The sequence below is a fragment of the Dipodomys spectabilis genome, unplaced genomic scaffold (genome assembly GCF_019054845.1).
Source record: "Dipodomys spectabilis isolate Male_0828 unplaced genomic scaffold, ASM1905484v1 ptg000265l, whole genome shotgun sequence".
Taxonomy (NCBI): Eukaryota; Metazoa; Chordata; class Mammalia; order Rodentia; family Heteromyidae; genus Dipodomys; species Dipodomys spectabilis.
The window spans coordinates 279682-303945 of NW_024870942.1; the positions used below are offsets into that span (position 1 = coordinate 279682).

General features: G+C 39.1%; 1 pseudogene and 2 gene segments (V, D, J or C); all 3 read left to right on the plus strand.

The window, feature by feature from the left end:
• The first annotated feature begins 431 nt into the window (after window positions 1-431).
• Window positions 432-1100, plus strand: LOC122125418. The segment is given in 2 exon segments: window positions 432-539; window positions 754-1100. Coding segments are annotated over 2 exon segments (396 nt in total).
• Window positions 1101-9226: 8126 nt separating this feature from the next.
• LOC122125419 lies at window positions 9227-9765 on the plus strand (annotated as a pseudogene).
• A 3292-nt stretch (window positions 9766-13057) lies between these two features.
• LOC122125420 lies at window positions 13058-13949 on the plus strand. The segment is given in 2 exon segments: window positions 13058-13221; window positions 13366-13949. Coding segments are annotated over 2 exon segments (636 nt in total).
• Window positions 13950-24264: the final 10315 nt, after the last annotated feature.

A 24264-nucleotide genomic window follows, 5' to 3' on the forward strand; every position in this document is an offset into this window, starting at 1 on the left:
GCTGCTTGGTCCTGAAAACAACACCCAGATTTCCACAGTAAAAATATAATATTTTTAGTGCATGAAACAGGGTTTTGAGAATCACTGCTTTACTCCAAAAAAAAGTAATATAAAATGCACACATGAACATCACGTCCCCATATTTACTCTGAGCAAATTGCCAAAATCTCTAACTAGATATCTATTTTTACGTTTTAACATTTCATGTAAGAAGGGTTTGCATTTTGAGTATTTGTTTGAATATTTGATTTGCATTTTAAGTATTTGATCAGTAGCGACCACAAGAGGGCAGTGTGCATTCAGGGACCAAAAAGAAACCTTTCAAGTTCTCTTAAGTGAGAAAGGAAGGGAGGAGTTGGTTGGTGCAGGAGGCTTGGGGAAAAGATCCTCTTTTTCTACTTGAAGGACAGTTCCTGTTATGTTTTCTAAAGCACAATACTGAGATTTACTTTCTTGTGCAGTTTGTAATCTTCGCCCTCAGTGGGAAAGGATGAGATCGTTGAGTGTCTTATTAGTGATCCTGTGGCATCGCTTGAGCTGTGAGTTGGCATTTCTATGGGAACATGAACTTCAGTGATGGGAGTTGTTGTCTGTGTGTCTGTGTCAGGTATGTGAGGAAAAACCAGAAAGTTCTTAGTTTTTAGGCAAGGGAGGGTGGAAGGCCCATGGAAAAAAGTAATTTACATTCCATAAGAGAAAGCATCCACTTTGTATTGTATTGTTCCTTTATATGACATTTGTCTTTCTGCACAGGGGTAAACAGCCAACAGAAGGAGGTGGAGCAGCATCCTGAGTCCCTCAGTGTTCCAGAGGGAGCCACTGCCTCTCTCAACTGCACTTATAAGAATAGTGCTTATCAGTACTTCATGTGGTACAGACAGTATTCTGGGAAAGGCCCTAAGCTTCTGGCATCTACATATTCCAACGGTGATAAAGATGAAGGAAAATTCACAGTGCACCTCAACAAAGCCAGCCTCTATCTTTCCCTGCACATCAGAAACTCCCAGCTCAGTGACCCAGCAACCTATCTCTGTGCAATGAGTACACAATGCTCCCCCAACACCTGCAGCCTGCATCCAAACCTACAGGGGCCCCAGTAAGGCCTGAGCTGCAGTAGAACCCAGCGCACAGCAAATATGCTGGGATCTGGATGCGATGGGTGTGAAGAGCAATAGCAGGGAGGGTTTGAGTGAATATTTTTCCTCTAAGAGAATTTTAAAATATTAATTTTTAACTTATTGATATGGTTGAAATATTTTCCAGTTTTCTCTTAACATTCCAATTTAAAATTTTTCATTAAGGAATACCCAAAAGGTTCCATATAATGTCTAAATTTTTTTGAGAAATTTAAATATAATACCCAAACAACTGTCACATAAATAATGCTGCAAACATAAACATTGTCCCAGAAAGTGTCCTTCCTCTATCTTATTATTGAAGTATATTAATGTAGTCAGATCAATATTGATTAATATTAATGTTATTGTCTAATCTAGTTTTATATCACAGCTATCACATGCAGAATATCCCACTATATTATTCTGACATGTTAAATTAAATGATACAAAACATCTAGTCTTCTAATCTTGGCTCTTACCTTTATCAGAAGTAATTTGATGGAACAGAAGATGAACACAATACATAAATCCAATGAATAATTCAGTATAGGTTTGCTTTACTTTTTCCTTTCTTGCCAGGTTTCACATTCTTAGATTTTTCCGTCAAGGCTGGTGCTCTACCATTTGAGCCACACTTTTTTTTAAGAGTACAGGGGTTACAGTTACATGAATAAAGTAATGAGTATATTTCCTATCAAGCATTTTTGCCTCCTCCTTTGTTTTAACCCTACCATCCACTTATTCCCACCTCCCTAACTACTCGTGTCCCCTCCCCCTAACTGAAAAGGTAAAGTTCATTTTCAACAGAGTGTCTTGTTCATCTCATTGCTACAATGGGACATTGTGTATCCCTATTTAATCATTTTGTTTTTTCCCTCCCCAAATTAGAAAAGTATATATACAAGATGCAGGGTACCGGAATCAAATACAGTGAAAACAGGGGTTATACCATGGGGGAGGAACATACCAAAGAAACAAAAAAATCACATAGTACATTATAAGTATGTTAAAAATTATAGCAAGAAAGAAAAAAAACTATTGTGTCCCTGTCTCGGTGTTTATTTAGCTTAACATCATTTTATATGGTCCTATGTATATAGCTTTTGACCTTTTCTGTTTGTCCTAGACATACTACTTATTAGAAATAAGGGAAACCAAGGGAACTATGTTTCTTTGTGCTTGGCTTAATTCATTTATAGTTTTTTCCAAGTCTTTCCATTTCCTAATAAATGGGCAGTGTCATTATTTCTGATGGAAGCATACAATTCCACTGTATGTATGTATGTGTGTGTGTGTGTGTGTGTGTGTGTGTGTGTGTGTGTGTAATTTTCTTTATCCATTCATCTACTGAGGGGCATCTGGTTGGGTTGGTTCCAGATCTTAGCTATGGTAAATAATGCTGCAATAAACATAGTGGTTCTGGTAGTTTTAGTATACCCTTGTTTGTGATTGTTTGGGTAAATGCCCAAAAGTGGGATTGCTGGGTCATAAGGGAGCCCTGTGGAGTCTTTTGTGGAACCTCCACACTGCTTTCCAGAGTGGTTGAACAAGTTTACATTCCCACCAACAATTCAGTAGACTTCCTTTTTGGTCACTTCCCCTCCAGCATCTGTTGTTATTAAATTTTTTGATTTTAGCCATTCTGATTGGGGTGAGGTAGAATCTCAATGTTGTTTTGATTTGCATTTCTTTTACGGCTAGAGAAGTAGAGCATTTCTTCATGTGTGTATTGGCCATTCTTAATTCCTCTTCAGAGAAGTTTCTCTTTAAGTCTTTAGCCCACTTATTTTTTGGCAGTTGTTTCTTGGAAGATTTGTTGTTGGGGGATTTAGTTTTCTGAGTTCTAAGTATATTTTAGATATGAGACCCTTGTCCATTGTATGGTTAGTGAAGATCTTCTCCCAGTCCATGGGCTTTCTATTGATCTTGCTAGCTATGTCTTTTGCCATGCAGAATCTCTGCGGTTTCATCCAATCCCATTTGTCCAACCTTTTTTTGATTTGTTGTATTTCTGGGTCTCTATTAAGAAAATTTCGGCCTGTGCCAAGGAACCCTAGAGTTTCTCTTATTCCTTCCTATAATATTTTCAGGGTGTCTGCTTTGACTTTGAAGTCTTTGGTCCATTTGGACTTGATTCTGGTGCAGAGTGATATATGAGGATTTAGCTTTAGTTTTCTACAGGTGTTTAACCAATTTTGCCAGCACCATTTACTGAAGAGGCTGTCTTCCTTCCATTCTATTTGTTTAGCTCCCTTATTGAAGATTAGGTGGCTATATGTCTGTGTGTTCATTTCTGGGTCTTCAGTTCTATTTCATTGGTCCTCAGCTCTCCTCTTGTGCCAGTACCAAGCTGTTTGCATTACTATTTGAGCTATACTTTCAATTTTGGATTTATTGATAGTTATGAAAGCAAGAGTATCTTGGATTTGTCATCCCAAGATGGCTTCAAATCCTGATGTTCTGTTATCAGCCTTCTGAGTAGCTAGGATTGCAGGTGTGAGCTACCAGAACCTGGTTTGAGTATAGTTCTTAATAATATATGAAAAATCTAAAATTCATTAAGTTTTAACCTTTTTAAAAGTAAATTATTCCAGTGATTTCCTCATAAAATCCTTACAATTAATCTAAGATAAGATATCAGCCAAAATACAGGAGGAGGTAGGGAAAATTTCTTTGGGATTTCACTTTAAGTCACACTAATTCATGCATGACATGAGGTCACACCACATTTTTAGTCTTTCAAAACACAATAGCAAAGTAGTGAGAAAGTAGATCTTTGCTACAAAAATTCACAGAATCAAGCTTTACTTTCCTATTATCATATTCAAGACCAGGAAATAGTATAATTTCATCTGACAAGTTTACAAAATTCTATATGTACAATGCCTATGTGCATCAGATCATACAAAATAATATTTATCAAAATTAACCTAGGAAATGGAAATAAAGGGTTTTTTCTTTTTTGCTATTTTTGTTTTTCATTTTATCTTGTGTACTCATTCATTCATGTCTTTAGGAGGGGAACGAGGGCACAGAAATGGAAGGACAAATGGTGAACAAATGAAGAAAAACTGCATTTGTTAGTTTCAACTATATGTTGAAAATAAACTATATAATTTGTGGGTGGGGATGCAAAGAGAAAGTGGGAGAGCAAGAGAGGGGATATTTTCCAAAAAGAAATGTACTCTTTACCTGAGTTATGTAACTGTAAGCCCTCTTTACATCACCTTTATAATAACAATAAATTTCACATGTACAATTATATATTATACATCCATATTGTAGTGGGTATGTAATTCCAAATTGTTTGTGATTTGACTCACATGATAGGATAACAAAACCTGCTCCTTAAAAATAGCATCAAAAGGACTTCAGACAGAAAGGCTGTCCTTCTTTATTCATCATTTCCTACTTCATTGTGGAGATTTCAGAATAATCCCAGCTATGGGTTTATCTGGTACAAAAGGAAGGAGATGGAAATGAAGTTGCCAACCTATACCTGTTCTATTCTCTAAAAACCAGTCTCACTAAACATATTTTCATGTTCATGATGGTCAAGTTACAGGTTTACAGTAATCTCCTAATTTCATTTAATTGTGCTTAGAATTCTATAAAGTAGCCAGTGATATTCTTCCTTAGTAAAATCTTTCTTGTAAATAAATTGTTGTTTTGTAATTTGCATGTTCTGATTTTGTGACTAAAAAAGTTGGCTTTCTGATACTATTCATTGTCTCCAATGTATATCTGAATGATCTTTTCCCTTTCTTCCCTTCCCTCCTGAGGTGTCTGATCACATAGGCATCCCTGGAGGGAAGAGGGGGTGGGTGGGTGGCTAGATGTTCTGTCTGTGGTCAGCAACTGCAAAATCAGCAGAATACTGCAGTCAGTGGTTCTGAGAGATCCCAGCCAAAAACTTGAAGCCAATCTTTGTTCCCTGGAAGCTTTATACTCTTTAAGGACAGAGGGACTCAACCTATTTGTTATTTTTGTCTCAACTTGGTGGAGGCAAGAGAAGACATGTTCCTAAGAGAATTAGTTTCCTTTCTAGAGGTCAAGTGATCTCTTCAGCACAAGCACTCCATGAGTTGTATTTTCCTGTGTTTCATTCTAGGCTCCCAGCTTCTTCACACCAAACATATGTCTAACTCCAAAGCAGAGTAACAGAGTTAAGTCTGGCTAGTAGCCAAAGGTGCCCTTTGGCAAATGAAGATCAGAGACTTTTCCAATCTTCACTCTTTATGGAATGAATGTTTCTTTGTTTATGGCCCATTGCTTTTTATCTTGTAACCAAAATTCTGAGGAGCATATTCTGTATGAGAAGGTCAAAACCAGTGATGGCAAGTGGAAATTTTATGGACATGATATTGCTTTAAGACTCCATTAACTCTCCAATTAAGTGGCATAGATTGTCAACTTGGATCAAAAAGCAAGACCCTTCTATCTGCTGCCTTCAAGAAACACACCTTGCCTATAAAAACAAACATATTCTGAAAGTGAAAGGCTGCAATAAAATCTACCAAGCACATAGCACCCATAAACAGGCGGGACATGCAATCTTAATAGATAAAATAGTCTTCAAATTAGAATTTATGAGAAGAGATAAAGAATGTTAAGGCATTTCTCCCTGAGGAGGATGCAGCAATTCTAAATATCTATTCACCAAATAATGATGAGTAGTCTACAAACACTACTTTCCATAAAAATCTCACATACATTCAAAGACATTAATTTTGGGAGATTTTAACATACCACTATCCCCACTGAATAGGTCAACCCAGCAAAAACTCAACAGAGAAAACTCAGATCTAAACAACCACAGAGATCAGCAAGACTTAACAGACATCTACCGAATATTTCACCCAGCAGCATCAGAATACACATTCTTCTCAGCAGCACATGGAACATTCTCCAAAATAGACGGCATTTTAGGTCACAAAGCAAATTTGTCTAAATTCAGAAACATTGAAATTATGCCCTGCATTCTCTCAGTCTACAAAGGAATAAAATTAGAATTCAACACCAAAAGCCACCAAAGAAAAACCTATAACACATGGAGGCTAAACAACACACTCTTGAACCACCAGTGGGTCATAGAAGAGATTAGAAAGAAAACTCAAATGTTCATGATATTTAACAAAAATGAACACACAAATTACCAGCTCCTCTGGGACACAGCAAAGGCAGTACTCAGAGGCAAGTTTATAGCTCTGAGTTCCTGTATCAACAAATTGGAGAGATCTGAAACCAACCATTTAACAAGGCACCTGAAGCTCCTTGAAATAAAAGCAACAAGCCAAACCCCAATCCAGTAGAAGGAAACAATTAAATTTAAATCAGAATTAAATGAATTAGAATACAAAAAAAGTAGAAAAAATCAACAGAGTTGGTTCCTCAAAAAAATTAACAAAATTGACAGACCTTTAGCAAATGTTATCAAAAAAAGAAGAGAATACACCCAAATAAACTCAGAGATGAGAATGGAACTATCATCACAGAAAAAAAACAAGGTTCAGACATGATAAAGGAATACTTCTCAAAGTTTTATGCTAATAAGTTTGACAATCTGGAAGAAATAGTCGAATTTTAGCAAATAATGACATGCTCAAACTAACCGAAGATTGTTTAAACCAACTTAACAGACCCATATCAAGCATCAAAATAGAAACATCAATGAGACCTCCCACCCAAAAAAAAAAGCCTGGATGGATTTACAGCTGAATTCTGCAAGGCCTTCAAAGCAGAACTCACACCAATACTCCTCCAAATCCTCAATGAAATTGAAAGTAAAGTTCACTACCAAACTCTTTCTATGAAGCCATTATAACCCTCATCCCAAAACCAGGCAGGGACTCATAAAAGAAAGAGAACTACAGACGCATTTCATTGATGCACATCCATGCAAAACTTCTCAACAAAATTTCAACAACTCATCAAAAAAACAGAAACCATAACCCACGATCAAACAGGACTCATTTCAGGGATGCAAAGCTGGTTCAATATACACAAATCAATTAATATAACTCATCACATCAACAAGAGCAAGGGTAAGAACCACACGATTATCTCAATATATACAGAAAAAACATTTCGACAAGATCCAACACCTCTTTATGAAGAAAGCTCTGGAAAAACCAGGAATCCATAGCACATTCCTCAATATAATAAAGGATGTATATGACAAACCTACAGCCAGCATTATACTTAATGGCAAAAAGCTAAAGCCATTTCCTCTAAACTCAGGAGTGAGACAAGGAAGTCCACTCTCTCCACTTCTCTTCAATTGAGTATTAGAATGCCTACCTACAGCATTATGACAAAATGCAAACATAAAGGGGATCCAAATAGGGAAAGATGAAGTAAAACTCTCCCTCTTGGCAGATGACATGATCTTGTAGTTAAAGCAACCTGTGGACACCACTCCCAAATTACAAGAGCTCATCTAAAACTTTGGCAAAGTAGCACTGTATAAAATTAGCCCTCAAAAATCAATGACTTTTCTGCATGCCAACAATGAGAAGAGTGTGGCTGAAATCAAGAAAGCAATTCCTTTTGTCAGAGACCCACAAAAATAAAAGACCTAGGAGTTAACTAAAAAAGTGAAGGACCCCTGTGATGAAAACTTTAAAAACTTGAAAGGGGAAATTAAAGCAGAACTAAGGAAGTAGAAAAGCCTCCCAGGTTCCTGTATTGGGAGGATTAACACCTTGAAAATGGCAATACTGCCAAAGGCTATCTACAAATTCAATGCAATACCTGTCAATATCTCAACCCCATTCTTCAGGCAAATAGAAGAAGCAATCCAAAAATTTATATGGAACAATAAAAGACCCTGAATAGCAAAAAGAGTCCTTAGCAGAAAGAACAGTACTGGAGGAATATCAATACCAAATTTCAAACTCTACTACAAAGCCAAAGTAATCAAAACAGCATGGTACTGGCACAAGAACAGACCTGAGGAACAATGGAATAGAACTGAAGATCCAGAAATGAACCCACAGATCTATAGCCACATAATCTTCGATAAGGGAGCTAAACAAATAGAATGGAAACAAGACAGCCTCTTCAGTAAATGGTGCTGGCAAAATTGGTTAAACACCTGTAGTTGGGGACAGAAGGGATGGTAGGGGAAACACAAAGGAAGAGGTAACAATGCTTGATAGGAAATGTACTCATTACCTTACTCGTGTAGCTATAAACCCTCTGTACTCTATTTTTACAATAATATATATAAAGACTTCATTAATAAACGTGCACAAAAGCTTAAATTTCTATAAAGTATGGTCTATTAACCTTTTCCTGTATTCTTTCTATCATGCATAGAAATCTACTCTAATACTATACGTTAATAAATTGGGTCTCTCAATTTTTTTCCATCTAAAATATAACTATTATATCCGCTAAAAATTTACTTTGTAATGGTTATTAAGAATATACCCAGCCAGGCGCTTAGCATGCCTATAATCCTAGCTACTCAGGAGGCTGGAATCTGAGGATTGCAGTTCAAAGCCAGCCCAGGCAAATTCATGTGACTCTTATCTCCAGTTAACCACCAGAAAACTGGAAGTGGCACTGTAGCTCAAGAAGTAGAATGCTAGCTTCGAGCTGAAGATCTCAGGGACAGCACACAGGCCCAGAGTTTAAGACCCACGACCAAAAAAGAAAGATATATCCAAATTTATTGATTAATTTTCTAGTGATTTTTCATTCAAGATAGCACATTTTAGCAAATGTTCCATATTTGATACATTTTTAGCTAATTTTGCACACACAGGCTTTGGTGCTCTTAGACTTTTGTTCTAGTCCATTAAAGTCTATTTATAGACTTCCCTAATGACAATTTTTTTTCCTGTAGCATACATTCCTCTTTCTGTCCCGATGCTGATTGACCTGCAACCCGACCTTCTCTGCAGTGTCAATTTTGGCCTCTAGAGAGGGTTGCTGCGTAACTTGAACTAAGCTAGAAGCCAAGCAGCCAGCAAACCTTTCCAGGAAGAGCATCTTGCTGTACAGATGGAAGGAAGAGTTAAACTCAGAGATGACTCTGCTCTGTCAGATTCTCTGTAGCTGAACAGGTTCCAGAAAATTCTTCATCACCTCACATCTGGGACATGAAGCCTAACCTCATGGCAGCACTCCTGATCATGATGGCATTGAGTGAGTAGTCGCTTCTCATTCAAGCCTTTCTGTGGGTTTTGACATGGAATCATTTTGTCTTCTGCAGTTTCTCTGATCTAGAACTGATGTTTCAGGAGGAATTACAGCCTAGGCAGTGGCTCAGCCTGAGGACCACATCTCTGTCTTCGAAGGAGCCCCTGTGCAGGTGAAGTGCAACTATTCCTATTCTGGGAGTCCTGAGCTCTTCTGGTACATCCAACATCCAGGACAAGGCCTCCAGCTGCTCCTGAAACACATCTCTGGAGGCAGTGCCAAAGGTTTCACGGCCACTCTAAATAAGAGTGAGAAGTCCTTCCACCTGCAGAAGGCCATGACTCAGGAGGATGACTCAGCCATGTACTACTGTGCCCTGAGCCCACAGTACCTGCTCTGGCAAAGGAAGCAGAGCACAAACCCTCAGACTTACACAAACTACTTCCTGTCAGCTGTCTGTGGCCACTGTGGGGCTTGCATTTCCAGGGAGCCAAACTGAATTACCTCTTAAAATGAATGTCATCAGTGGTCCTTTAGCTTCAGATTGAGCTCAACTATTTGTCCACAAAGATTCTCATTAGCATTTCTTGTTAAATTAATTTTTTAAATAATTATAGTTTTAGAAGTACCCAGAAAAGCACTTTTGCAATAATAACTATATAGCAGAGCAGAATAATCATTATTTTCTAGGTGACCAGGCAGAGTTAAGAAGGGCCAACCACCTTTCTACCTGCTTTGTCCCTCCAGCCACCCACCTGTGTTCCTTACATCCCAGCAGTTTCTCCCAAGCTCCGTAGACTCCACTGTGAATGTTGACCTCTGCAACAAAGTCCTTTGCTCTCAGGCACTTCACAGATTCCTCCTGCAGTCAAGGGCCATCCTGAGGAATAAATGAAGTGATTTGAAGAAGGCAACTTTACAATGAACATTGATCATTACAACAGGGAATCAGCTACTGTCTTTACTACTTTTGTGTCACTATGATCAAAATACCTAAGAAAACAATTTAAAGAGGGGATAATTTATTTTTTGCACACAGTGTTATAGGTTTCAGTCCATCATGCGAGGGAGAGTTTCACAGAGCAGAGTTGCTTACATCATAGTAGCTAGGAAAGAAGGTGAGAGAGGAGAAGGGGGAGGGGAAAGAGAGAAAAGCAAAGAAAAAGCCTGAGCTACAGGATTGTGCCTTGTGCCACCTATTTTGGGACACCTTGTATTTCCCCATTCGTCACATCTCAAGTTGTGCTTTACTAATCTCTTGGCAAAGCAAAGCTGCTTATAAGTCCAAGTAACCACTTGTGTGGCTGTCAATGCACATGTCTGCCATGTCTCCAGGTGTGCCAAGTTCACCAAGAATTGCAGGGACCCAGCACTATACAGGAAAACCTTATCCTCCTGAAAGTGTCCTTCCAGCCTTGCCTACTGATAAAACTTCGTAGCATGCCAGGAGGCCAAGGAGAAATGTGTACAGGGTGGATTTGCAGCTGAGAGTCACTAAACTGATAACTGGTACGCCACATCCCTTGGGCACCAATCTTATTATGCACCTCTGTACACAAATAGCCATGACGTTTTCTTTCCTTCTTTTTTTTCAGATATCAGCAGCAGAAAATTTATTGTCCAAAGCAGTTTGAGGAACTTCAGGCACTAGCCATGGCTTTCCCCAGTAAAAACCAGAGTTCTCTTCAAATTCACTCTACCATAGCAGAAGTGAATTCTGTCACAGCTACTTTAACCTCTTGATTAATAATCTCAAAAATCGCCAAGGGTGTAATTGGCCTTCAACTGTTATACAAGAAAAAATAACAACCCAATATTAAAATAGGACAAGTTCAGAGGTACCCTTCCAACAGACAGGGATGATCAGAAGGACCATTTTTCTTCTACCTACAATGACCAGAATTGAATATAATTTTCTAATAACCATTGAGGGAGCCTAGGAGGGATTAATTGTGCTATAGGATGGGGATATAAAGTCCTCAGGTAGTTGATCAAGCCCCCTTGGGCTAGTCAGGAAAGATTGAAGGTCTCCAGGTTGTCTGGCAACAGAGGCCATACTTCATGTAGCGTGGGGAAAGGTAGAAAGATGGTTAGACACTTTTCAAGGCATTCCACTACCTTGGAAAAATGTGATGACTGAGTGTCTGGAGTTGAAGAGCTGGTCTACAATTAGGAATGAGAAGTACCCTCGTTTTTTCCATATGTGGGGAATTTAAGCTGGTGTGACCCCTCATATGTGATTTTGGTTATATTCATTTGTTTTAAAATGGCCCTAGAAAATTAATCCTTTTTTATTCTTCTTTTATCATCAAAGCAAATAGTAGTTGGCTCTAGAAACACTGCTTTGAACTGTAACTTCCAGCAGCTGGTCATCCCAAATCTTGAAAATCAGCTTCAGAGCCAGACTCTTCAAAACTCAGCCATTCCCTAGCCATCCTATTAGTACCAGAAACACAAGGGCAAAATTTCTATCCCCACCCAAAGAGAAGAAGGGCAGCTCTTAACCCTCACCTGCCAAACACTACTCTATGTGCAGAGCTTTGCACTTTCTGTCCTATTCTGTCTGCATATTATTTGCATCCAATTGCCTGAACTGTTGGAGATTCTGAGACAAACCCAGTTCTTTTCTACTTAATCCAATTAGAGTCCATGTCTCTTGCCCATCCATAGAAACTCTGAGTTACTCATAATTTTAGCATTAGGCAAAAAAAAAAAAAACTTTTTTATTTTCACAGAAGGAGATCACAGATTGTCACTGTTCACACAGTGAGACCTGGGAACACGGTGTCTGGTAGGCAGAAAGTAGACCACACCCTGCGGGTAGAGATAAAGTTTATTGGAAATATCACATGCTTATATACAGCATATAGGCATAGAAAGTCAATCTTCAGTCAGAGGGGCAGAAAGTTCATCATAAACAGTTTTACAGTAATGCAGACAATGAAAGTTAAACTTTGGTCAGTGAGCAGGAAGAGTTAAGCCTCAACAAATGTGAAGCAGTTCTATGGGATCAACGGTTATAAAGAGTAAGCAAAGTGCAGGTGGGTTTCTTTAGGCACACAAAGGGAATATGGAGGCATTGTTTATGAGATTACTCAGAGGAGCATGAAGAGCACATTCTGCATGCCTTCACCTGAGGCTTAGGCTTTTTTCTTTTTGCTTATGTGGTGCTGAGGAATCAAACCCAGGGCCTCATGCATGCAAGGCAAGCACTCTACCACTGAGCCACCTTCCCAGCCCCTGGATGTCTGGAGTTTTGCCCAGACTTGGAAGGAGTTTTCTCCTTCCCCAGGGGTTGTGCATGCCAACATATGCACCCTCACAGGACCTAAGTCCTCAGATGGAGTCGTGCAAGCCAATGCCTTTGACAACAGATATTTTCTTAAAGATTAGAGTTATTATACAGATCCTAACAGTATTTCTCAAAGCTGTTCTGTCTCCAGCACTGTTCCTTCATTGATCTCTAGCCTGACTTAAACTGTATACATTCTTACTCTGATCTGGAATCAGAGTTCATAATGGCAGGAAATGCAAACTTCTGCATCAGCTCTGCATTCTTCCTCTTTTCAGATCACATTCTCCTAGCGGAGTGCTGCGGCCATTACCACAGGGCAGGGCCTCCATCTCCTCAGAAGCTCTTGGGTTTCAAGCATCAGAGAGAGAGGGGGGGAGGGGAGAGAGAGAGAGAGAGAGTGTGAGAGAGAGAGAGAGAGTTGAATATAAAATAACACCAAATAAAGAAGCTTGACTCTGACTGGATGGCAAAAAAACTCTAGTACTCTGTGAAGCAGAAGAACTAGATACCTTCTCAGGAACAAGAGGAACCCACACTTGTGCTTGAGGAGCCAGACTCCATTTTAGGGTCCACAGCTGCATCTCCTGTGATCCTCAAAAGCAAGAAGGATGAAAAAATTACTTGAAGTGTTCTTGATAACTCTGTGGCTTCATGTGGCCAGTAAGTTGTGACTGCTAGTATGGGAACAGGGACATTGAATTTCAGAGGCCACATGGCTTAGAGTTGAATCTTCTTGTTGAATTTAGAATGTACTCTGGGAACAATTAACTGACTCCCTGGTCTCTGGCTTGTGTTTCTTTCTAGGGGTGAACAACCAACAAGAAGAGAAAACTCAGACCTTGAGTATCCAACAGGGTGAAAATGCCACCGTGAACTGCAGTTACAAATCTGACATAATCACCCTGCAGTTGTACAGACAGGATTCTGGCAGAGGACCCACCATGCTAATTTTAATAAGGTCAAATGAGAGAGAAAGAAGCAGTGGACAGCTAAGAATCACCCTGGACACCTCTGCCAGAAGCAGTTCCCTGTCCATCTTGACTTCCCAGACTGAAGACACTGCTGCTTACTTCTGTGCCACAGATGCACAGTGTTCAGTGTGCACCTGCAGCCTGACTCTAACCTCAACAGAGCTGCTACCTAGAGGTCCCAGCACTGGGAGAGCTGTGTTATGTCTATGGGGGATCGTCTATGAGATCAGGAAAGTGGAATCCTCTCCCACTGATGATTTCTTGGAAATACCTGACACTTTTTCAAGGGCTAGAATTTGGAGTGGTAAAATGAAATGTCAGGCTCAGATCTGGCCCTCCTGCCAGCTGATCTCGAGCTCATCTTCAATGCAGTGGCTTTCTAAGTCCTCACTTGTTGTGAAGGGCAAGGATCCCTAAGTACCAACTATTCTCTGTTTATGCTCTAGCTAATTAGGAAAGTGAAGTCCTGGGTACTTGGTGAGCATGAGCAAGGACTGCTCAAGACTGGGAGATGCCCTCTAACTATGTAGAGCCTCAGGGCCAAGGCAGGTCTGCGAGATGCTGAGGTCACTCTTACCTACCTGCAGTTCTGGGAAGTGAGATAGATCTCAGGACACACACAGCCATGTCTTCCACTTTACAATGAAGAGTGACAATGTTTGAGAGGCAGAGAGCTGAATCTTGGAATAATAGAGCCCAAGATCTGACTCTGATCCTGAATGTATGTTTTTAAAAGCCTCATATTTTTCATTAGGAAAATGGAAAAGTATAAGCAATTCATAATTTTCTCCTCTATGTATAAATGTTATCTTCTTAATTACTAGATCTTACTTAAAATTAACATATTGAATTGAAATCCCTTTATACTGACAGTAAAAAAATCCCTTTATAATGAAAGTTAAAAAATAAAGATAATAAAATAATTTTAAAATAAATTCATAAAAGTAAACTTCAGAAAAAATTAAATGCTCTGTTTTGAAAGCAGGTTCTTCAAAGTTCAAACTATCCATTTTTATCCTTTCATCTTGGTCCTATATGATGCATGTACACTGATTATAGTTTTGTTCACAATTTTGACACCACTGAAAGTATGTGTGGAGAAAGTTGGGGCCTTTGAATTTGTGCTCATGTTGGTGAGGAGTGAGCAGGCGGGTAAGGGTAGTGAGGTTCGGGGCAGAGTTCTGAACAATAGCCAAGCCCTGCCCCACCAGTCTTTCCTGTGTCAGAGGTGCCCAGAGCCCCAGGGAAGGTCTGGGATATTCAACTCCATGCTGACTTACTCCTCTATTTCAGCTCATTTGCTAGCATATAATTTCAATACCTGTTTTTTATTGTCATGATTTTCTGTCATCCTAATGTATTTTGATGATTAACTCTGACAGGCAAATGGTTAGCAAGCCCTTTCTCCTATTCTGTAGCTTTCCTCTTCATTAAAATTTTTCTACAGAAGCTGTTTTATATTTTCTTGTAAAATTAGTGTACAGATGGTTACAATTACATGAGTAAGGTAATGAGTACATTGCTACCTCCTCCTTTGTATTTCCCCTACCATCCCTTCCCTCCCCACCTCCTCAACTCCCCCCCCTCAAAGTTGTAAAGTTTGCTTTCAACATACTGTCTTGTACATCTCATTGTTACAATTAGTCAACCTGTATCCTTGTTTCAGCATTTTGTTATTTCCCTTCCCCTCCCCAAATTAGAAAAATGTATATATAAGATGCAGGACACCCACGTCAAATACAGAGAAAACGGGTTATAACGGGGGAAAGAACATACAAATTAAACCAGAAAAATCACATAGTACATTTTAGATGCATTAAAAACAATAGCAAGAAAGAAAAAACAAGTTGTGTCCCTATCTTGGTGTTCATTTCACTTAACATCATATTATATGGTCATATGTACATAGCCTCTGACCTTTTCTGCTTGTCCTAGACATATACTAGATATTGTAAATAAGGGCTTTCTTTGAGCTTTTCTTAATTCACTTAATATTTCCAAGTCTTTCCATTTCCCAACTAATGGGGTGATGTCATTCTTTCTGAAGAAAGCATAGAATTCCATTACAATACACACACACACACACACACACACACACACACACACACACACACACACATCACATCACATCACATCACATTTTTCTTTATCCATTCATCTACTAAGGGGCATCTGGGTTGGTTACATATCTTAGCTATGGTAAATAATGCTGCAATAAACACAGTTGTGCTGGTAGCTTTAGTATACCCTTGTTTGTGATTGTTTGGGTAAATGTCCTAAAGTGGGATTGCTGGGTCACAGCAAAGTGGTTGAATAAGTCTACACTACCACCAACAATTCAGTAGGGTTCCTTTTTTGGTCATTTCCCCTCCAGCATCTGTTGTTATTAGATTTCTTTTTTTATTGTGAAAATACTGTACAGAGGGGTTACAATTACATGGGCAAGAAAATGAGTACATTTCTTTTTTTTTCTCTCTTTTTTTTTTCTTTTTCTTTTCTTTTCTTTTCTTTTTTTTGTGAACATACTGTACAGAGGGGTTACAATTACATGGGCAGGATAATGCATACATTTCTTATCAAGCATTGCAGCCTCCTCCTTTGTTTACCCTTCACATCCCTTCCCAGCCTTCCCACCAAGCCCCCACCCAATCATTTCGTATCAAGCATTGTAGCCTCCTCCTTTGTTTCCCCTTCCCATACCTTCCCATCCTCCCCCTCCCCACCAAAGTTGTAAAGTTTCTTTTCGACATAACGACTTGTACATCTCATTGTTGCAATGGGTCCACCTGTATCCCAAGTTAAACGATTTGTTTTTTCCCTTCCCCTCCACAAATTATACTGACATCAAATATAGTGAAAGCAGGAGTTATATGTGGGGGAGGGACATACAAAGCAACAAAGAAATAATCTTATAAATGTATTAGAAACAATCACATGAAAGAAAAAACATTTGAATACATATCTTAGGGCTCATTTCCCTAACATGAACTTACCTGACCTTTTCTGCTTGACTCAGACATATTCTAGTTATGGCAAATAACGAAAACCATGGGACCTATGTTTCTTTGGGCTTGGCTTACTTCACTTAATATAATTTTTTCCAAGTCTTTCCATTTCCTAACAAATGGGCAATGTCATTCTTTCTGATGGAGGCATAGAATTCCATTGTGTATATATACCACATTTTCTTGAGGGGCATCTGGGTTGGTTCCATATCTTAGCTATGGTAAATAATGCTCCAATAAAAATAGTCGTGCTGGTAGCTTTAGTGTGGTCTTGTTTGTGAACATTTGGGTAAATGCCCAAAAGTGGGATTGCTGGGTCATAAGGGAGCTCTATGTGGAGTCTTTTGAGGAACCTCCATACTGCTTTCCAAAGTGGTTGAACAAGTTTACACTCCCACCAACAATGCAGTAAGTTTCCCTTCTGTCCACATCCCCTCCAGCATCTGTTGTTAGTAGAGTTCTTGGGTATAGCCATTCTAACTGGGGTGAGGTGGTATCTCAATGTTGTTTTGATTAGCATTTCTTTTATGGCTAGGGAGGTTGAGCATTTCTTCCTGTGTATATTGGCCATTCTTACTTCCTCTTCAGAGAAGTTTCTCTACGTTTTTAGCCCCTTTATTTATCAGGCATTTGTTTCTTTGAGGATTTGTTGATGGGGATTTAGTTTTTTGAGTTCTAAGTATATTTTAGATGTGAGACCCTTGTCCATTGTATGGCTAGTAAAGATCTTCTCCCAATTCGTGCGTTTTCTATTGATCTTGCTGGCTATGTCCTTTGCCATGCAGAAGCTCTGCAATTTCGTGAAATCCCATTTGTCCAAACTTTCTTTCATATATTGTGTTTTTGGGTCTCTATTAAGAAAATTACTGAAGAGGCTGTCTTTCTTCCATTCTATTTGTTTACCTCCCTTATTAAAGATTAGGTGGCTATAGGTCTGTGGGTTCATTTCTGGGTCTTCAGTTCTATTCCATTGGTCCTCAGGTCTGTTCTTGTGCCAGTACCATCCTGTTTTGATTATTTTGGCTTTATAGTAGAGTTTGAAATTTGGTATTGATATTCCTCCAGCACTGTTCTTTCTGCTAAGGATTGTTTTTGCTATTCAGGGTCTTTTATTGTTCCATATGAATTTTGGGGTGGCTTCTATTTCCTTGAAGAATGGGGTTAGGATATTGATAGATATTGCATTGAATTTGTAGATAGCCTTTGGCAGTATTGCCATTTTCACAGTGTTAATCCTCCCAATACAGGAACATGGGAGGCTTTTCCACTTAATTTCCTTTTTCAGGTTTTTAAAGTTTTCATCATAGAGGTCCTTCACTACTTTAGTTAACTCCTAGATCATTTATTTTTTGTGGAGCTATTACAAAAGGAGTTGCTTTCCTGATCTCAGCCATACTCTTTTCATTGTTGGCATACAGAAAAGCCATTAATTTTTGAGCATTAATTTTATACCCTGCTACTTTGCCAAAGTTTTGAATCAGCTTGAGTAATTTGGGAGTGGAGCCCATGGGATTCTTTAAATACAAGATCATGTCATCTGCAAAGAGGGAGAGTTTTACTTCATCTTTCCCTATTTGGATTCCCTTTATGTTTGCATTTTGTCTTATTGCTGTAGCTAGGCATTCTAATACTCAATTGAAGAGAAGCAGAGAGAATGGACATCCTTGTCTCATTCCTGAATTCAGAGGAAATGGCTTTAGTTTTTCACCATTAAGTATAACGCTGGCTGTAGGTTTGTCATACACAGCCTTTATTATATTGAAGAATGTTCTATGGCTCCCTAGTTTTTCCAGAGCCTTCATCATAAGAGAGTATTGGATCTTGTCAATGCCTTTTCTGCATCTATTGAGATAAGCATGTAGTTTCTATCCTTGCTCTTGCTGATGTGATTAATTATATTAATTCATATGTATATATTGAACCAGCTGTGCATCTCTGAAATGAATCCTATTTGATCGTGGTGTATAACTTTTTTGATGAGTTGTTGAAGTCGATTGGCCAAAATTTTGTTGAGAAGTTTTGCATCAATGTTCATCTATAGTTCTCTTTGATGAATCCCTACCTGGTTTGGGGATGAGGGTTATAATGGCTTCTTAGAAAGAGTTTGGTAGTGAACTTTCACTTTCAATTTCATTGAAGATTTGGAAGAGTATTGGTGTGAGTTCTGCTTTGAAGGCCTTGTAGAATTCAGCTGTAAATCCATCTGGCCCTGGGCTTTTCTTGGGTGAGAGGTCTCTTATTGATGTTTCTATTTTTATGCTTGACATGGGTATGTTAAATTGGTTTAAATCATCTTGGTTTAGTTTTGGCATGTCAATATTTGCTAGAAAATCATCCATTTCTTTCAGATTCTCAAACTTATTAGGACAAAGCTTTGAGAAGTATTCCCTTATAATGTTTTGCATCTTATTCCCCCCACCCCTACCCTGTGGTGATATTTCCGTTCTCATCTCTGTTTGTTTATTTGTGTGTGTTCTCTCTTTTTTATATAAGATTTGGTAAGGGTCTGTCAATCTTGTTAATTTTTTCAAAAAACCAACTCTTTGTTTTGTTGATTCTTTCTATGGATTCTAATTCATTTCATTTTGATTTTAATTATTTCATTTAATTTTAATTATTTGTTTCCATCTGTCGGATTGGGGTTTAGCTTGCTGCTCTTTTCAAAGGAGCTTCAGTTGTCCCATTAAATTACTGGTTTCAGATCTCTCCAACTTGTTGATATAGGACCTACTCAGAGCTATAAACTTGTCTCTGAGTACTGCTTTGCTGTGTCCCAGAGGAACTGGTAATTTGTGTGTTGATTTTTGTTAAATATCATGAACATTTGAATGTCCTTCCTAATCTCTTTCATGACCCACTGGTGGTTCAACAGTGTGTTGTTTAGCCTCCATATATTACAGGTATTTCTTTGGTGGCTTTTGGTGTTGAATTCTAATTTTATTCCCTGTGGCTAGTGAGAATGCAAGGCATAATTTTAATGTTTCTGAAATTGTGCAAAATTGCCTTGTGACCTAAAATGTGGTCTATTTTGGAGAATGTTCCATGTGCTGCTGAGCAGAATGTGTATTCTGATACTTTTGGATGCAATATTCGGTAGATCTCATTAAGTCTAGTTTATCTATGCAGTTGTTTAAACCTGCAGTTTCTCTGTTGAGTTTTTGCCAGCTTGATCTATCCAGTGGGGATGGTGGTATGTTAAAGTCCCCAACAATTAATATCTTTGGATCTATGTGAGATTCAAGGGAAACTAGTGTCTCTTGAATAAATTTGGGTGCGCCATTGTTTGGTGAATAGATATTTAGAATTGTAATATCCTCCTGAAGGAGAGATGCCCTAATTAGTATGTAATGATCTTCTTTATCTCTTCTCGCTAGTTTTAATTTGAAGTCTATTTTATCTGATATTAGGATTGCAACTCACACCTGTTTATGAGGGCCATTTGCTTGGTAGATTTTATTCCACCCTTTTACTTTCAGAATGTTTGTTTTTATGGGCAAGGTGTGTCTCTTGAAGGCAGCAGAGAGAAGGATCCTGCCTGTGATCCAACTAGACAGTCTATGTCACTTAGTTAAGTCCACTAATATTGAGAGTTAGGACTGACAGGTATTTTTTAGTTTCTGCCATGTTATTTGCCTTCTTGGGAGCTGTGCCAATGGGGTTCCTCCTCTAATTCTTGTATTCTCTACAGAAGCTTTTAACCTAAATGCAATTCTATTTTCAATTCTTATGTAAAACACATTTCTCATCATCTAGATGACTAAATTAGAGCAGAACATTTCCCCTTGATTTCAATGTTTTCAGCAAATTAATGACAAATGAAATAATATCCTTTTAAAAATCAAGTTTTTGTGGTTGCTTAAAAGGATACATTTTCTTAGAAGAACTGGCTATTATTTTGGCTATCTCCCACAAACAGAAGGAATTCTAAACACTGCACTACCACTGAAAGACCAGAAACTATTCACAATCACTGTCAGTATATAGCAACATATAATTCACTATTTTTGAGGGTAATAAATATACAATGAGTGCTTCACAAGGAAGAATCTTTATTGCCTCATTAGATACAAAATTGTACACTATATAAGTCTGCTTTCAATGAATTAAAAAAGTACAAAAATGCGTAATCACTTATCACAATATGAGAAATAGTATATCAAACAAACTCCAGTCATTCAACATCCATAGCCCTCTCCTAGTAAATGTTCTCTGAATATCTAATTTCATAAAATATCCCTTATTTATTTAGTTTTTGCCTTTTTAGTAAATTTTGGGAAGCCTACAAGTATAAAAAGCTCATGCATTTTCTTATTTTTGTCTGTGTTAAAAACATACTGATACCTGTATAAGACACTTATGTAACCTATTACACAGACCCTGAGCCTATGCCAGAAGCCACAATCACCCTTGGGCCTATGCAATAATTTCACATAGACTGTACTTGACAACATAATTTCACAAAGACTGTACTTGACAACATAATTTCACATCCACTAATTAGTTTATTCTCTCATTTATCAAGGTTGTGTGTGTGTGTGTGTGTGTTAATACTGGACCTTGAACTCAGGGATTGAGCATTGTTCCTTACCAGTTGAGCCATAGTTACACTTTCAGCTTTCTGGAGGTTACTTGGAAATAAGAGTGTCATGGACTAAACTGTATCACCTGACCTTGAATCACAAACCTTAGATCTCAGCCTCCTGAGTAACTAGTAGTAGAGGCATGAACTATTGGCACCTGGCTTTTCAGATATTTTAGCAATGATTATGAGATAAGGACCTGAATACTTGGGAAATGAACTAGGATATTAATTTCTCAGTCTCAGGAGCAGCAAGCATAGCTTGAAAATCAGGGCACACATAATTTTAATATGGCATGGAAAGAACGTGGACAGATGCACAAATGTATGTGCTGGGATAAGACGCAGCACTCAGATAAGAGACCAGTGAGTGCTCTTATCAGGAGGTGGGGTACACAGTGTTGAGTAGAGTGACTACAAGTTAAGGGGCAAGGGAGAGAATGGAGACTCTCTAAGCAGAGGGGTGGTGCACTGGTTCCAGAGCACCCACTCATATATACCAGGAAAAGATTTTGAGAAATGTTTAGTATTTCCTTTGGACCCCCAGATAGCCCTCTTCTTGCTCTGCATACAACTCAAGCTCCAGGGTAAAGTCGACATGAAAAGATGCAGAGCAGGCTGCAAACAGAAGAGGGCATGTTCCCTCCAAGTTGCTGTCTGAACAGCAAAACAAATTCACCTTAGTGATTGAGCACAGCTTTAGCTGTTTTCAGCCAGTGGCAGCATGACTTTGTCTCAATACATGAGCAGAATGTGTAAAAGACTCCAGTAACAAATCCAGCAACTGAAAGAACCATCCCAGCTTCTCTGTATCCTAAGCACAACCTTGTGAATCTGAACCAGCCACTCTGCTTCCTGGTCAGAGCTGGCAATCTTGTTGATTTCCATTACTGAAAATGTTAGAGATGTTTTGTCCTTGTGTATGTGTCGAACTGCAGACTACTCTGACACTGCCAGTTTGGCAAAGCCTTTACTGTTTCCAGGAGGGTCTCGTGAGTACTGTACTTGGAGACACAGACCAAAGGCAGGTTACCTTCTCTAGGCAGGCTGCACTAGCTCTAATTGCAGTCATTGAACCAGCTGTCTTTTCTTTGCAGATAATTCTGCTGTCAAATAAAAAAGCCTGAGCTGCTTCTGAGGAGTTCATCAAACCAGGACTGGCATCAGAATGGCCCAGGCCAGTCACGCTAAGAGAAACAGCACCTTCCACCTGAAGAACCAACCTCAGATTCAGCTGTGAACCACTGTTCTCACTGTTCTTAATGAGAAGGGGCTGAGCCTGGATCCAGAGGGGTGTGTTTGGGCCTGGGAGGGGCTGCTTCCTCTCTCCAGGATTCTGAGCTGGAGGCCTCCTCCAGTTGTAAGATTTGGAAAGGCCCTGGAGTTTCTGGATTGCTATCAGGAGAGGTGTTAGGGAAGAGAGGAGCCTGCTCTACTTCCCAGGCTTTGCTCTGTTTACAACCCAGGTGTCTCTTTTCTTCTCTAGGTGACAGTGACAATAACTGCCATATGACACACAGTTTGGTTGAGCCCAAACTGTTAATGTGCACAGGGAAAACATTCATGGTCTAGAATGTAACCTTAAATCTAGTTTGTGTCTTATACAGTCAGCGCCAGCACTGTTGAGTGCTGCAGATTTTAAGAAAGTAAGCATTTATTTGTTCTTCCTTTGAGTTCTCCTCCCTAGAAATGCCACTGCTTTAGAAATGCCACTGCCTGACTAAAATCTCTGAGGACAATAGGGAGGAGACATGTCCCAGGCCACTGCGGGGGCAGAGCAGCCCAGTCAGTGCCATCTGCAACTGCAGCGTATCTAGCTCACACGTACTGACTCTCACTCCCACTTCTCTCAGCCTGGCAGATCATTACTGTAATGCTAAAGAATAACTCAATTCACTGGGGACCTGAGGATCCCAGCTGTGAGAGACCTAAGTTCTGAACATATTAGAGCTGTGGAATCTGACATATTCTTCTTATTATAGTTAAGCCCATGACGCTCCTGCAGTATGTCAAATCCAGCAAAAGAATAACTCAGATGTGAGAGGAAATGGTCCTCAGACTCCAGTTTACTAGCCCCATTTGGTTAAAATCCTGCTGTTTTTCTCAACTGAGAAAGGTCAGTTCTCCCTGATCTCCCAGGGGTGCAGCTCACCTGGAAATCTCCCCACCTTGTGGAGGTCTGGGAGTCTCCATGCTTTCTTAGCTGTGTGTAATTCTGGGCTTTCCATATGCTAAGGCAGGTTTTGAAAGTGTGAAACTGCTTTAATGTTTGAAGTTTTACTCAGAAAAAAAGAAGAAAATTTTCTAAGCCTGGGATTTCATGAGACTCTGAAATAAAAGCTTGGTGTACTTCATGGTAACAGTGTCTAGGACTAGCCCCAGTTTTTACTGATAGTGGTTTCCTACACTGTACTTCCCCTAGCCACTGCAAGTTACTTTAGCATTTCTAAGAGTATCTTAATCACTTTCAATTTAAACTAATGGTTTTATAAAGATACAATTAATGTATAATTAAAATTCTTTTTTTTTTTTTTGGTCAGTCGTGGGGTTTGAACTCTGGGCCTGGTGCTGTCGCTCAGCTCTTCACTCGAGGTTAGTGCTCTACCACTTGAGCCACAGCCCTACTTCTGGGTTTTTTGGTGGTATATTGGAGATAAGAGTCTCACGAACTTTGCTTCCCAGGCTGGCTTTGAACCATGATCCTCATATCTCAGGTCCCAGTTGCTAGGATTACAGGCATGAGCCACCAGCATCCAGCTAAATTTTATTTTAAAAGATACTTTTAAAAGTAATTTTTAATCCTAGCTACTCAGGAGGCTGAGATTTGAGAATTGCAGTTTAAAGCCAAGTCCATGAGATCATTATCTACAATAAACTTTCAAAAAATTTTTAAAAAGCCAGAAGTGGAGCTATGGCTCAGGTGGTAGAGCACTAACCTTGAGCCAAAAAAGCTCAGGGACAGTGCCCAAGGCCATGAGTTCAAGTAAGCCCTAGAACCAGCACAAAATAAAAATACTTGGGGAAATGTCCCACTGTCATTCTTTCCTACTTCCAGAACATCAGGACTATATAACTAGTTTGTATGATACTGTAATGGTGTATGCTCCTCTTAGAGCTATGTCTACACCTATAAAGCAACAGCACCAAG